The sequence below is a fragment of the Alosa pseudoharengus genome, unplaced genomic scaffold, assembly GCF_046254945.1.
Source record: "Alosa pseudoharengus isolate Yale_2024_CS ecotype anadromous, Long Island Sound unplaced genomic scaffold, YU_APseudo_1.1 YU_APseudo_1.1_scf_6, whole genome shotgun sequence".
Lineage (NCBI taxonomy): Eukaryota > Metazoa > Chordata > Actinopteri > Clupeiformes > Clupeidae > Alosa > Alosa pseudoharengus.
Genome location: NW_027468848.1, coordinates 23,913,894 through 23,929,713, shown reverse-complemented (window position 1 = coordinate 23,929,713; position 15,820 = coordinate 23,913,894). Strand labels below are relative to the sequence as shown.

The following is a 15,820-nucleotide window of genomic DNA, read 5'->3' as shown; positions in this document are numbered from 1 at the left end:
TTTAATTAATAGGTGGAGTTTTATAGGAAGGTCTATTGGTAACTTGTACTCTGCTATGAAGATGGGGAATTACTATTATTTTGTATGGTGTAATTGTACTTGCAAGCACTGAAGCACTTTAAAATATACTACATTTTTAATTGAAAGTTAACCAGTATATGAATTCTGATATGTGTATGGAACACATTTTGGGCACATTTTTAATAGAAAGGTTAAGCAAGGGATAATGTATAGAACGCCGGTCATTACTGGGAAAATAAGTCCCGACAGGGCGAACCGGCGCGGAGGGGTCTTGTTCCGCCCTGAAGGGACTTATTTTCACAGAACAAACAATTGAATAATTGACACACAATTGATTTATGTTGGGTAAATTGGTCCAACCACAGCTGATTCCAGTCTGGCTTAGACTCAGTGGCAGGGGTTATTTTTTCTATTACATTGACACTTATACAGTAAAAGGAGGACTTTGAGGAGTGATGTTTTTAGAAACAGAAACAGAAAAAGACAAACACTGTAATGTCTGGACAAGGAAGAGAAAGAGCAAGGGGCCCAGGGAGAAGAGCAGGCCCAGTGAGAGATGCAGTGAGAGGTGCAGGAGCAGTGAGAGGAGCAGGGCCGGGGAGAAGAGCAGGCCCAGGGAGAGGGCAAGGTAGAGGTGTAAGAATGCATGGTGGTGGCATTCCATTTGGCTGCAAGAACTGTCAGTGATGAAATTCGTGCCACTGTCATTGGCCATGTAATCAATGTGATGTTGATGAAAACACGTGGCCTAACCCTGAAGATCGCAGAGATTAGATACAGCAATTTTGTGCTTTTTTTTAGCTCCCTCCTTTTTATCTGGGCTTTTGCTGTTGTTTTTGTTCAGAATGCTTGTGTGTTTCATGGATATTTTGTTCATTGCAATGCTGTAAAACTTTTATCTGTTCTATCATACTGTAAACAGTATTTCTACTGTACCTCCTGTAGTAAACAGTAAAGGGAAAAAACTGATTTGCTTTTTACTGGAATGCTTTTGAATGTGAACATAACATGTGGACATATAGTTCCCAACAAAGAAATTTAGTGTAAAAATTGCATTCAAATACCTGTAAAACCAAAACATAAAAGTCTATGCAATTTTTGTAATGTCAACAATAGCCAGTATTTTGAAACCTAGTGTACTTTGATTGACTGCATGTACCTTGTGAAGTGAAAACAAGTGTTATTCTTTGACAGAATAATTTAATTTTGAGTCAGATTTCCAGTGTTTTGGTAAAGTTAGTGTGTGCAGTGAAAGATGTGTTAGCAGTATATTTAACAAAATGTGTTTTTGAGAAGAAAATTATCCATTTGGCCAGTTGTGTTTTTTAGGTATGGGTCTGTGTTAAGAGTTTAGAAAAAGTATCTGAAGTATGGGTAAGCGCTTGTTAGCGATTGAAAAAAACTGTAATATGATAAATAAATGGTTCGGTTTGTTTTGACAAGCAACATGTCAGGTCGAGTGCCGTGGCTGGGTTATGGGTGCGGCTGGCTATGTCGTCATAGGATTGCCGGCTTCACACGTCTACACGGCACGGTCTAGCCGGCGGTTTTAGAAGTTCCCACTTCGGAAGCCGGTTTCAAAAGCTATCGGTTTCAGTCTCCTAAACTGCCGGCGTCGTGTACATGCAAGGCGTAACCGTTAACAAAACCTCACAAAAACCGGCGTCGTGTGCACGGCTCCTAAGTAATCAGACACAGGTGTGCTGAGCAGCAGACCAGGGAGACAGGAGATGCAGTAGGTCAGCAGCAAAACATGACATGGAGTGGACCATCTGGGAATGGAGCACCTTAAAAGTGGCGCAAGCCAGGTAGGTACAGGAAAACCCGGCTCAGGATCTGGAAGGTCCTGGACGATTTGTGACAGTTTTGTATTTATGTGTCGCTTTGGACAAATGCGTCAGCTAAATCCATAACCATAACTATTCCCCATATGCATAAGCTTTGGCCAGTCTTCAGACAATGTTCTGACAAGCGCCATTTGATTTTTGATGGCATTCAAACGGTGGTAAGTGACTGCAAAGTTTGTGGTAAAACGGCAAGACTCATCTGCTATGACATGGGTTTCCAAAGTGGGGGTCGGGGGACGCCGAGGGGTGGGTCGCGAAATGATTTCCATAAATCTGATAAATCTGGGAAAAATAAAAGAGCTGTCACTTGACCGCACTTTAAAGACAGATTTTAATTCCCAGACGCTTGCTGAGTTCTGGATTTCAGTCGAGAGGGAATATCCACAGCTATTCAAGGCCGCGATGGACGTAGCCTACTGACGCCATTTGGCTCCACATACCTGTGCGAAAAGACTTTCTCTGCATTTACATATATTAAAAACAAATGCAGATCGCGTCTAAATGTGGAGGATGATCTCCGTGTGGCCATCTCCACAATTAAACCAATGGACTTGCTGTGTTCCGCGCATAGCGCGCATCCATCTCATTAGATGAGATTAACGCTGAAACATAGTTGCCAAAATGTTAATTTGCGCAGCAACAATGTACATATGTTTACAACAGTTTGTGGATATTGTCCTGACTGAGATATTCTTCTGTTAAAATGGAAATTAAAGTAATGTTTCTAAGTTAAGTTTGCACGACAGCAATAATGTGCACTCATGTTATATGGATATTATTTTTTGACTAAGGTATTCTGCTTTTATCATATAGTAAATTTCTATATGTAAAATCATAACAGGCTGCTCTGTTCTTTTGTGTTGTCGTTAAGCCCGTGTTTGGATAAGCCTAGTGCGTATGGCCAGTGCACACATTTCATTTTATTTTTTGAGTCACATCCAGGGATAGTGGGGGTCGCCAGTCTCTGGCACGGTTATTTTGGAGGTCGCGGGTTGAAAAGTTTGGGAACCCCTGCTCTAGATGACTGACAGCTATTACTCACCCCAGTTCCACTTCTAAACCCTCCTTACCTGTATCCACTTCTTTCCACCCCTGCCCCCATTCTTCATCTCACATATAGTTCTCAGTTCATATTTACCCCCTGTCCATAGGGGGTATCAGTAGACATCACTCAGACACAGTTTCCACAGGCATCCTAGGCCCACAACCATCTAAAACATTGAAAGGAAAGTCTCAGGTCATTTAGCTGTTTTATGGCCCTTTTTCGGCATTTTTCAATGCAATGGCTCTAGCATCCTTTTCCAAGAGACATTTTGGTGCTTAAAAATAACTGAATAGGTCTATACAAGGCCTAAGTATTAAATCATGCATACAGTAGGAACCATTTTGCAACTTGTGCACACATACAGCATTTTAACCAAAGATCTTAGAGCTGAGCAAGATAGCATAATGCTCTAGAATCTTTGATTTCAACACTGAACACAGTATTCTTGTCATAATACAATGATTCTTGTCATTATGATGTCACCATTAACTGTGTAATGTAGCAGAACCTTGTATGCCAACCAGCTCAGTGGATAGGCTACAGCTACAATGCTGAGTAAAATACAATAGTTATTCAAATAGACAACAAGAATATCAGTGATATTAGGTATGTTTGACCCCATCCCATAACCATTAATTTCATGCATAGCGCCATCTAGTTAAAAAATGAAAAAGAAAAAAATTAGGTGTTGTAATTACAATATCTCTGGCTGTATAAATAATAATAAATTAATTATGACCGCCGCGCAGCGTCCAAATTTCCGTCAAGGATTCCCGGGACACTGAAAGACCGGGGTAGACGAAACTTGGTGGGCATGTAACCCCATATGGATAGCATGGAACCATCGTTTTTCGTTTTGATCTGTAGCCCCCCCCGCTGGACTGCACCCCCCGAAAGAAGGGTAGGGCAGACACAGTTTTCTGTGAATATCTCGAGAACCGTAAGGTTTAGGAGGACCATTTTTTTTTGTATGTTGATCTCAAGGGGCCATGTCAACCCATTCCATAACCACTCATTTCATGTATAACGCCACTTAGTTAAACACAAAAAAGTAAAAATGAGGTGTTGTAATCACAGGTATCTGTGACCTAACATAGTCAAAACTGCACGAAATTGGAAATGTAGGATCATTATGACACCCTCTGAATGCACGCCAAGTTTCCTGGAATTCCGTTCATGGGGGGCCACAAAATAAATTAATTTATGTTACTATACACCAACTGGCCTGTAGGTGGCTGGAGACATTTTTCTGTGAATATCTCGAGAACCGTAGGGCCTAGGAGGTCCACCTTTTTTTGTATGTTGGTCTTAAGGGGGCATGTCAACCCATCCCATTAGGCCTACCACTTATTTAATGTATAGCGCCACCTAGTTAAAAATTAAAAAGCAAAAAATTAGGTGTTTTCATCACAGTATCTGCAAAACACGTTTTATTGTGTAATTCAACACGTAAACTGTGGATTCAAACCAGTGCAACAACTCCCAACAGCACGAACGTTTCCATAAGAACGCCTTTGTCACACTAGCTCTACTCGTTCGTCAGATAGGAACTAGCTAGCCAGCAAAGTTAACCACCCAGATGGCAAGAGGCTGGCGGCGGCCCACCGGTTTCGCTGCCGCCGGCGGACCGCTGAGTTTTTGCACATCGGTTCTACCGCGGTCCACTGGGCTAACGAGCCGCAGCTTTGACAACCTTTTCTTTTTTCATCCTTTACTTTTGAGGGCTAAATTAAATGAAATATGGCTCGTTTTCCGTTTGAACACATTGTCATCAATATTTAAAATGACCAATTTTTGGAATGTGCATAGGCTATTGTTTCATAACTGGAAATCAAATGAACGAAAATGTACACAAACCCGTGGCACTAATACATACAAGACAGACAACACGGCAAATTGAAAATAAATAAAATAAATAAAATAATAATAATCATTTTAAAATTAGTCCAATTTCCAACCGGCTGAAAATGTCCAAGGGCAATGATGACCCTGAAACTGCACACAGCCAATGCAAGACCAACAAAGGTCTTTCACTGACCACTGAATTTACTGGCAGTCTGGAGAGCAGAGCACCGGAAGAACAACAGTCTGAAGTGATCTTCCTGCTGATCAGCAGCTCAGTGCTTTAGCAAGGACAGATGTCGCCATCAGAGCTCCCCACATCAGCACTCAATCCAGACTCCAGGCACCCAGCGTCAGAGGCTATACGTTAACGTTATGGCAGCTCGCAGGTCAACCTCAGCTCGGTGGTCATGGCAGCTGCAGATCTCTCGCAGAGTAGGCCCATTGCCCTGAGCAATCTTTCCGTCCAGTTCAGACAGAGGATGTGCAGCGTCAGATGGAAGAGGGACAGCTAGTCAAGGCAAGCTCATCAGCCCAGTCGAATAGAAACTAACTTTACCACTAGTTATCAGCCAGAAAAAAAGACCAAGAATAACAAAAACTATCGAAAATAACACAAATAAAGGGTCAAAACATTTAACTTGACAAATAAATACAAAAAATAGCAGAACATTTTCTGTGCACACTCTGCACACACTCAATTACAAACACAAAAAAAGGAACAAAGTAGGAAATGAACACAATTTCACAAGCGTGACTTATTTTTGTGGAAAAAATGTGCTGGACTGGGCGGCGGTCATATTTTGTACCGCTCTGCAGTACATCTAGTTACACAAAATAATCATGGTACAGATTATAACAAACAGGGGTACACAAAATATCAACACAAAGAGGACATAAGATCAGAACATATGCATATAGTTCTGTCAGCTTTTCGGCTGTTCAGTCCAATAATTTATACTTCATTTTTGAAAGCTGAAAAACAAGGTTTCCCTCCTCCCATTTACGTTTATGAATATGAAATTTCCCCAATAACAAGAGCAAATTTATTGTAAAGACACCATTCTATTTAAGTCTGCATTTTCATAAAAAATATCACATTCTTTTTTTTTTAAATGACATTGCATGACCACAAAGAACCCCCCCACCACCACCACCACCACCAAAAAAAAAAAAAAAAACCTTGACTAAATACATTCATACAATAAATGACAGATAGTTTCAAGCGTACAACTACAAAAGACACACAGATAGGCTATCATCTCTGTATCTGTCCAACCTAGGCCTATGTGCCCATCATCTATTATGATGTAATTGTGCATGTGGTAACCCATGCAGACCTAGTGCCCACACCTACTCTTACTCACTTCCAGATCTCCTGTCAATGACCGTCAATGATGTCGACATTGACAGGGTTAAAACTGTATAAATTCCTGTGCGTAGCGTGTATTGTGCTACAGTATGTTGTTCATTCCTGTGGCTTGCCTATATTGTGTTTGTTAAGACTGCATGTAAAGTAGTTGGCCCAATATAGAAGGAGAACTACTTACTTGAGGGTGTATTCTTATCTCTCTATCGAGCGAAATATCTTATTGCCCACTCAACAAACAAACATGGGCAGAAAATTATGTCTGTGGTGGGGCTACTACGTCGTCTTCTTCAGTGCTTTTATCGTTGAACTTGTCAACTGCAGTAGAGGTAATTTTTTGTGTTACTACAATACTAATTGGTATAGGAAAGCCAAGTGATATTCTGTGCTGTGATACTCTGACAAAACTGCAGAGGTATACTACAATATGTATGTATGTATTATTTATATATTTATTTCTTTAGTCTTAATGATCTGGTAGAAGGTTGCATTTTTTTTAGAAATTGAAAGCAGAATAAAAAATTGTGGGTGTGGACCAACGACTGTGCACCTTGTACAAACATCGGTGCAACTCTAGAAACCAACTTATAGCCTAGGCCTAATATTCATGGAAATACTGTATGATAGTGTAGGCCTACATGGGACATTTTCTACAGCCTTTATTGTGAGATGAAGCTAGTCACAGTCACCTTTTGCTCTCATGCTATTTCCACTGCATTGTTTCATGTCTTTCTGTCTGTAGCCCAGCCAAATTCCCGCTTCTCTGCTTATGAGGTGACCATACCAAAACAAATAAAAAGACAGAGGAGAGACCTGGATAACCAAGACACAAGGGAGGTAAATTTCAAATCGACATATCCCAGGTGTAAATATTTCTTGATTCTACTATGAATACGAAACATAACTCAAATATAGTCTGCTGCATACACTCGTGTCCCATTCTCCAACCACAGGACAGTTTTAGTAAAATTAGTCACACTAATTTGAGTGATTGCTGTAAAAATGTAAATCTTGGCTCCATGTCTTTTTTTAACAGATGTCTTACACCATCCAAGCCCAAGGCAAGGAGCATGTCCTGGTTCTGAAGAGGAATAAGTAGGTGTTTCACATACCCACTTCACCCACCTATCATCTTGTCTATCCAGTCATGTCAATCAGTTACCTTTCAAATAGTTAAAAGACAGTATCAGCATATTGTGAAATATGAAATATTTATGCAATAACAAAAGTTGTGAAAGCTTTTCTCCGAAAGAAAATTAGAATGAGGAACAGATTGTGAAATATGCCATGATTATAACCACCCTCACACTATGACTATAAATGCAAAATTGCAAAAGGCTGACAGTAAAGTAACCCCACAAATGCACGCCACGGTGCGCAATTTAATATTATTTGTTGTGCCTACAAACTACAAATTAGCGCTGAATAATTAAATTAATGGTGAAGCAGCAGTATCATTACCGCCTGACATTTGCTCAGCCCAGGTTCAATTCATGAATCTGCCATTGCAATTCTCTGTCACTTTGGATAGAAGTGTCTGCTAAACACCAGTCAACTTTAACTTTAGCTTTGAATGTTCATGTGAAAACTACAGCATCCTTGCATTTGTATGTCATGTTTTGTAGGTGTCTTCATCTTCATGTATTCTGTTCACAGGCTCCTACTCCACAGGGATTTCACTGTTTACACATATGACACAAATGGCTCCCTTATCAGTGAAAGACCCGACATGCAGGTAAAACAAGCCGACACACCACCACCATCGTGTACGTTCATGCAGACACTGCATTTTCACTCGATTGTGAGATTGTTGGTCATTTCACACTCTGACACACGGTTCTAAAATTAACACCCTGGTCATCCATGATCCATGATCCATGACCACATCTAGATCATACATCACAAACAAACCCACATCTGTCTGAAAATGGGATCCAATACATAGCATTGTATGACACACATGGCAGGCAGCTTCCTAACATTTTACATTAATTCTTTGTGAATTATTCACCCTTCAATCCTTTGCAGAATCACTGCCACTACAGAGGCCATGTGGAGGATGTCGAGTTTTCATCTGCGTCTGTCAGCCTTTGCTCTGGACTCAAGTAAGTTCCCATTTTACACTGAAATATGGTGCTTTTGACCTTTTGTTGAGTTTGTGAGTGTCATAATATTGACCGTATGCTATTTTTTTAGGTCCAACTGAACTAATAGTTTTAACTCAAAAAATAAAGCCAGTTCTACAATTTTTCTGAGCTAATATTGGTTGTGACCTAATATTTTGAACTAGACCCAAATTGTGTGTGTGTGTGTGTGTGTGTGTGTGTGTGTGTGTGTGTGTGTTTCTTCCCAGTGGATTCCTGAAGATAGGGAATGCCACTCTAGGGATTGAGCCTCTGGAGGGCTCCTCTAACTTTGAACATGTGGTGTACCGCTTGGAGGATGAGGAACGGGAACCTCTCAACGGCAGAACCCCTCACACCCATCACCATGATGACAACGACAGTATTTCCACTGACCAAACTATTGTCCACTCTCACAGTGATATATCTGGGCACCCAGACAGGCATTTACTCAGAGTAAGTGTGAGTGTGCGTGTGTATGCTTGTATGCTGTCATTCTTTTGTACATATATGTATGAATGTGTGTGTTTTCCCCCAGAGGAGGCGAGCGGTAATGCAGCAGACTCACTACGTGGAGCTGATAATAGTGGTGGATAATACAACTGTGAGTAACGAGTACACTGACTTTTCACCCTACTACTTCCTCATTATCGTATTATGGCAAAGATCCTTGATTACTAGCTCTGCTTTAACCCTCTCTGATTATAGTGTGGGTTTTTGAACATTCTAACATAAGATTCCGTTCCGCAAGGAAGGAAATTATAAAATTCTATGTTGAATTCAGTGAACCCAGAGCCTTATCTATCTATAAGGCAAAATGTCTATAATTTTATGTTTACAAAGGACTCTGATATAATGCATTTATAGGGGATATGATGTTAATGGGATGAAAAGGGAATATGATTTGGAATTAGAGTGAAGAGTCGATGTAAAAAAGAAAGGCACAAGTTTCCTCCACTCATCCCTCTCTCCCATGTTTCTCTTCTTATTTTCCCCCCAACAGTACATAGCACTGGATAGTAATGTAACCCGGGTTCAAGACCATATGATACGAGTTGCAGATCGCGTAGATAGTGTAAGTAGTAAACTGAAATAAGCCTTCTATGTGGGATTATTTTAAGACAGTGACATACATGACTGTACATAAGTTTAAGACTCATTTTAATGACACCACACACACACACAAACACACATATACATGCACACACACACACAATAAAATTGTGCAACATGTGGAGTTAGCAACTGAAATGATACACAGTGCAGTTACAGTATATTGCATTCTCGGTTGCATTGCAAAAGAATGAGGAGTGCAGGTAGGTATTCACATCAGTGGGCAGCAGCACTGTGTAGTAGTGCAAGTAGTTATTCACATTCAGTGACTCAGTCAGGATACAGCATTGTAATTGACGAAAATTCAACTGTAGATACTGTGGTGCTGATAGTTACATGGTACTTGAGGTTCAGTGATTTGCAGTGTTCAGTGCATATATAGCAGTGGGTAGATGCTATTTTTAAGCTATATGAGGGGCCAGAAACAGTTTCCAGCTATTTAAATAAATGATGTCCAAGTGAGAAGGTTCTGTCAGTATGTTGTCTGCTCTGCTACGGCATGGGGAATTGAAAATGTCTGCCAGGGAAATCAGTTCTCAGCCGTATGGATGACCCTCTGAAGGGCCTTGCCGTCCTCAGCCATCCCCTCCCACCTGCAGCCATCACTCACCAACACTGTGGCAGAGACCCTCATGCATGTCTCCATCACCTCTCACCTGGACTACTGCAGTGAAGAGTTCTCAACTGCACTCACCAAGCCCTGACAGCACATCACCCTCATCCATCTCCACTGGTGCTGCTGGACCCCTCTTCTCTTTCCTTTCGTCATAGGTCATTCTCCTCTGAGGCATTTTCCATCTCTCCTCGCCATCTCCTGACCTCTCGACTTCCCACTCGCCTTCTTTTTCAGATGTATGAGCATCTGAACGTCCGTGTGGTGTTGGTGGGGCTGGAGATCTGGACGGCAGGGGACCTCATCACTCAGAATCCCAAGAATCCTGGGAGAATAGTATCAAACTTCCAGAAGTGGAGGAGGAACAATCTGCTGCCCCGACATCGCCATGACAACGCTCAATTTGTTACGTATGTGTGTGTGTGTGTGTGTGTGTGTGTGTGTGTCTTGATATGAGTGTGCTTGTCTGTTTATTTGTGTGTCTGTGTTCAGCCATTCAAATAATAAAAAAAAAATTGTCCCTTTACGTTAATTTGTAAGCACAAATAAGTAAACTAGTGTGTGTGTGTGTGTGTGGTATGAACAGTTCTCATTACTCCTGTTAATCCTCTTTTTCTCTCCACTTTCTTGCTCTTCTCTGCTCCCCCTCTCCTCTTCACCCCTCCCCCTCTCCTCTTCACCCCTCCCCCTCTCCTCTTCACCCCTCCCCTGCTCCTCTTCTCTCCTTCCCCTCTCCCCTTCTTTCCTCCCCCACTCCTCTTCCTATCCTCTTCTCTCCTCACCATCTCTTCTTTACTCCTCCCCATCTCTTCACCCCTCCCCCTCTCCTCTTCTCTCCTCCCCCTCTCCTCTTCTCTCCTCCCCCTCTCCTCTTCACCCCTCCCCCTCTCATCTTCTCTCCTCCCCCTCTCCTCTCTCCTACAGGAGACATATAAAACTTCTTGGTTATGGCTCCATGTCCACTATCTGCAGCCCTGACAGTGCTGCAATAAACATGGTAATGCAGTAATGCTAGATTGTGTTACAAAATGTGCTGCTATAAAATACCTTTTCTATGTGGAAATTACAGTAAAGGCCCATTCGCACCAAGAGCGATAACTATAACTATAAATAAATATCGTTCTCGTTAATATGAATGACGACGATCACACATAAACTATAACGATAACGACTTTTTCTCGTTGTTCAGTGTGAACGCTTTTATCGTTATGGTTATAGTTCTTGTGTGAATAGGCCTTAAAGTCACTGGAAGTGCCTTTACTGTAATTTTGTAATTTTGATGTTTTCACTTCACAATCTGTAGGCTACTTGCTCTTCTATCGCTTCAATCTGTAATGCTGTTTAACACATTTGATATTGCATACAAGTATTTATGAAAATGAAACCTGCCAATTGGATGCCAGTCATGGTATCCTCCCTGCTCTCTCCATTGTGTTAAAGAACACATCTGTCTCAAATTCATGGATCAAATAACCTCCTTTCCCTCCACAGCACCGCCGTGTAAGCGGCCTCTCACGGACCATGGCCCATGAACTGGGCCACAACCTGGGCATGTTTCATGACAATAAGAACTGCTACTGCTCAGCCAAAACGTGCCTCATGTATGCCCATGGAAAATGTGGAAGCTCATGTGACGATAAGTGAGTGGAATTCTGAGAACATTGAGGAGGCAAGGTTGCCAAGTTTCACATATTTGGCTTCAGACTGAGGCATTTATGTCTCATGCTAGTGAAAAAAAAAATCCATTGACATCAATGAATCCCATCCCAAAATATATCTCTGTTTTGTTCAGTCTTTGTCCACCTTTTTTCTCTCTGCAGTGTGTTTAGCGAATGCAGTGCTAATGGCTTTCGGAAAATGATGGAGCGACTGGGCAACAGGAACTGTCTCCTCAATGTGCCACAGCCACAGGACATCTACAGAACCCCCCACTGTGGCAACAACCTTCTGGACCCAGGCGAGGAGTGTGACTGTGGTTCTGAGGAGGTATGTGTGTGTAACCTGCGTTGTGTTAACCGTACAGCTCAGCCCTGCACTTGCGCAGATTTGAGCCTGTAAACTGCAGCACCTCGGATTGGGAGTCGAGCTAAATTGAGCTAAAAGCACAGGCTGCTAGCTCTCTCACCATCACAACATACATACTGCACAGCTACCGTATGTACCAGCTGGCTACCGTTTTGTGTGTATGTGTGTGTGTGTGTGTGTGGGTGTGTGTGTGTGTGTGATTGCCTCTTTTATCTCTCCTCAGGAGTGCAAGAAGGACCCGTGCTGTGAGCCAAACACCTGTAAGCTGAAGTCCGGGGCTCAGTGTGCTGATGGGGAATGCTGCAGGAACTGTAAAGTAAGTCATCTCACATGAGCCTTACAAACATTCAACTGTTATGTTTATTCTATCGGAACTCCCCCTATTACTGCCGGTCCCGTATTTCCGCCGTCTTGCGTGTATGTGTCACTATATATCTATTTCTATACAAACCAAGACGCCGGATTCCTAAAGAAATGCAAGCACCCACACCATAGGTGTATCTAAATTAGCTATATACCAAAAATTTTACTGTGATTTGAAGAGCTGTAAACAGTGTTTTAACGCTGCGTGTACAAATCCGCTTGGAGCTCCAGTGGAATTTATGACAAGGTCTAACCGTTCATGTGCCATTGAAATGGCGTAAATAGGCGATCCACCAGGCCAGCACTAACCTCCGAGCGTGGTAAACAAAATCGGATATTTCAGGCAGTAAAAGCCCCGGTAAGAACCAAACCAGATTTGGTTCAAATCTACACACAAATGGCTACTGAAACATGTAAGGCTCATTTATCAAATGTTATTTTTAAGTATTAAAAAACATCATTGTTTTAGAATTTTCGAACGAAAGTGGTGGTAATTGGAGGCGTTACGATACATTACTAATGATTGTGTCTTTCTCTCTCAGTTCCTGCCAGCAGGGTCTGAGTGCCGCGGCCAGTCAGATGAGTGTGACCTTCCTGAATACTGCAGCGGCTCGTCTGCTGTCTGCCCGGCTGATATCTTTGTGCAGAACGGACATCTCTGCAGGAACAACCAATCATATTGCTACAATGGCAAATGCCAGCACCATGATGAACAGTGCAAGGCCTTGTTTGGTTCTCGTGAGTTACAGCTTCCCCACTATACTGTACACTGTGTATTTCATTCTCAAAATTTTCTCCCTTAACTTCTAAATACCCTCTTTAAAAAGTTGGTCTTGCACAATTTAATTTTTGCTGCCTTGCAGCTGTCCGTAAATGTGTGTGTGTGTGTGTGTGTGTGTGTTAACAGAGGCAAAGTCTGCTGCTGATATATGTTATCAGGTTGTGAACCGTGGTGGGAACTGCCGTGGCAAAAAGAAGTGTAGTGACAGGTAGGCCTGAATGATTTGGGGAAAATATCTCATTGTGATTTTTCTGATAGATACAGTATATTGTATAAGTATATATACTCTTTTGATCCTGTGAGGGAAATTTGGTCTCTGCATTTATCCCAATCCGTGAATTAGTGAAACACACACAGCACACAGTGTAGTGAAGCAAACACTAATCCCAGCACAGTGAGCTGCCTGCATCAACAGCGGCGCTCGGGGAGCAGTGAGGGGTTAGGTGCCTTGCTCAAGGGCACTTTAGCCGTGCCTACTGGTTGGGGTTCGAACCGGCAACCCTCTGGTTACAGGTCCGAAGTGTTAACCAGTAGGCTGCCCTCATTGTGATCAGTTTCAGTTCAAGATTCACTATAATCACTTAAAATATGTGATGAACCATTACCAATTAAAATAACATTGAAATATGAACTGTTCCAGCTACTAATTCAAGGCTGGAAAGGAAAATATACACATTTCTTACAAATACGCTTTAAGACGGGCCACATCTGATTAGTTAGGTTACCCCCTGATGAGTATGGCTGTCTGTTTCCTTATTGACCATTGGGTTACAGTTGCTAGCTAGCTACACAATTAATTGCAGCCTTTGCGATTTGGGAATTGCATTAGTTCAAAGCGATTTTGATTCACTTTTGAATCAAATAGCTCATGTTGACATACACCAAGCAGAGCAGCAATGTACAATGCAGTTTGTAATTTACATTTACCTTTCTTCATTTAGCAAAGGCTTTTATCCAAAGCGAATTACAAAAGGAAACTTACAAATGAGTATGTCAATCAAATTTATGTTTGTGCAAAGCTGTACGTGGTATATGGATACACACACACACATACACACTAAATCCTGCTGCATTTATCAGCACCGCTGTTTAAAAAGGCATGTGAACGGAGAAACCCTTGGTACTGTATATGAGGTAATATACAGAATAGATATGAAATTGTTGGACACCTGTATTGTGTAAGGTTATCTCTATGGCCTCGGCTCCTGTTTCTTACCATCTTCACACCTTTAACGACTCCTCAATATCTGTGTATTTGCGTTTTCCGCAGCAGCAATGCTAAGTGTGGGAAGCTACAGTGTGACAATGTGAACTTGGGCACCATGTTTGAAACACAAGGACGGGCCATCATCTCAACCACCATCGGTCAGAACAAGTGCTGGGGGGTGAACTTCACGAAGGGGCCTGATGTGCCTGATCTGGGCATGGTGAACGACGGAACAAAGTGTGGGGAGGAGAGGGTGAGTTGGCATTATATAAAAACAGACAGACACACACACACACACACACACACACACACACAATAGTTAGATGTAATCGAGAACATTCTTATTGAAACCACAGAAGTAATAAGAAAGTTGGGATTGTGTTATTTTCATTGTTTAACTAGCTAAATCCTTATTAGATCTGCATGTGTCACTGTGTGTCTTGTTCTCAGGTGTGCTTCAATAATGAATGCAGAGACGTATCGGAGCTCAAGTACGACTGTAACATGGAGGACAAATGCCATGGCCATGGGGTAGGACAATAAATTATCTCAATTCATCTCTCACCTCATCCATAAACATCTCGCTGTGTCCTCCTCTAGCATCCTTAAACAGCAGATCTGTATAATATGTTCACAACACAGGTCTGTAACAGCAACAGGAACTGCCACTGTGATTACGGATGGGCTCCACCATTCTGTAAGGAGAAGGGCTATGGGAGCAGCATTGATAATGGCCCTGCGAGAAATGGTAGGATACAGCAGCATCCACATTTAATGACACACTGAATAGATATCATTTAGAATAGCCAAACCAGACTGCAAAGTCGGTTACTGAACATATTCCTTTAAACATTACTACTTACCATGCATCTCTATCTCGTAGGCTCATGGACGTTTTCTAGAACCTATAATGTTCTAGAAAACACTAGGCATTGAGATGTAATATATTTTGGCCACTAAGACTAAGTTTTTTCTGAAAACGACAAACTTCTGTGAAAACCAAACTTGTAATCCTACTTCATTCACCCTGGCTCTCACCTTTCTCACTCTTCCCCCAGGCTCCGTACAGTAGTGACACACATGAGGCCTCAGTGACCACCACCTCCTCCTCCTCCTATATAGCACTCACCCCACCAAGGTAAAGGTGACTGCGGAAATATGGGTGTTGGACAGGCAGATGAAAACCGGCAGTTGTGTCTCAGTGTTATGAAAATGTCAAAGATTATGCAGAACGTTATACTATATTTAAACGTAATACATTTCTAGATGATGGGGGGGGGGGGGGGGGGGGGTCTATTTTCTATGGATTACAGTTGGAAAGATAGAATCGCATAACTGCTCACTTGTTGTCGGTTTGTGTTATCAAATGTAATTAAATAAAGATATTTTTCACCTTTACATGATGTAAGTTGTGAATGTTGTAATGTGTTTAAGCAGCTGTAAAACTGTAATGGTATTCAACTGATTATTT

The 15,820-nt window shown here is 41.8% G+C and overlaps 1 protein-coding gene across 1 annotated transcript; it reads left to right on the top strand.

Annotated features, from left to right (window-relative positions):
* The first annotated feature begins 6,368 nt into the window (after window positions 1-6,368).
* Window positions 6,369-15,606, top strand: LOC143106856 (disintegrin and metalloproteinase domain-containing protein 9-like). The gene is made up of 19 exons (XM_076271332.1): window positions 6,369-6,453; window positions 6,867-6,961; window positions 7,161-7,219; window positions 7,781-7,859; window positions 8,153-8,229; window positions 8,478-8,703; window positions 8,786-8,851; window positions 9,251-9,322; window positions 10,211-10,383; window positions 10,898-10,970; window positions 11,465-11,613; window positions 11,794-11,959; window positions 12,222-12,314; window positions 12,904-13,099; window positions 13,269-13,350; window positions 14,413-14,602; window positions 14,800-14,880; window positions 14,992-15,097; window positions 15,408-15,606. The coding sequence occupies exons 1-19, from the start codon at window positions 6,369-6,371 to the stop codon at window positions 15,419-15,421; spliced, it is 2,082 nt and encodes a 693-aa protein (XP_076127447.1). The 3' UTR covers window positions 15,422-15,606.
* Window positions 15,607-15,820: the final 214 nt, after the last annotated feature.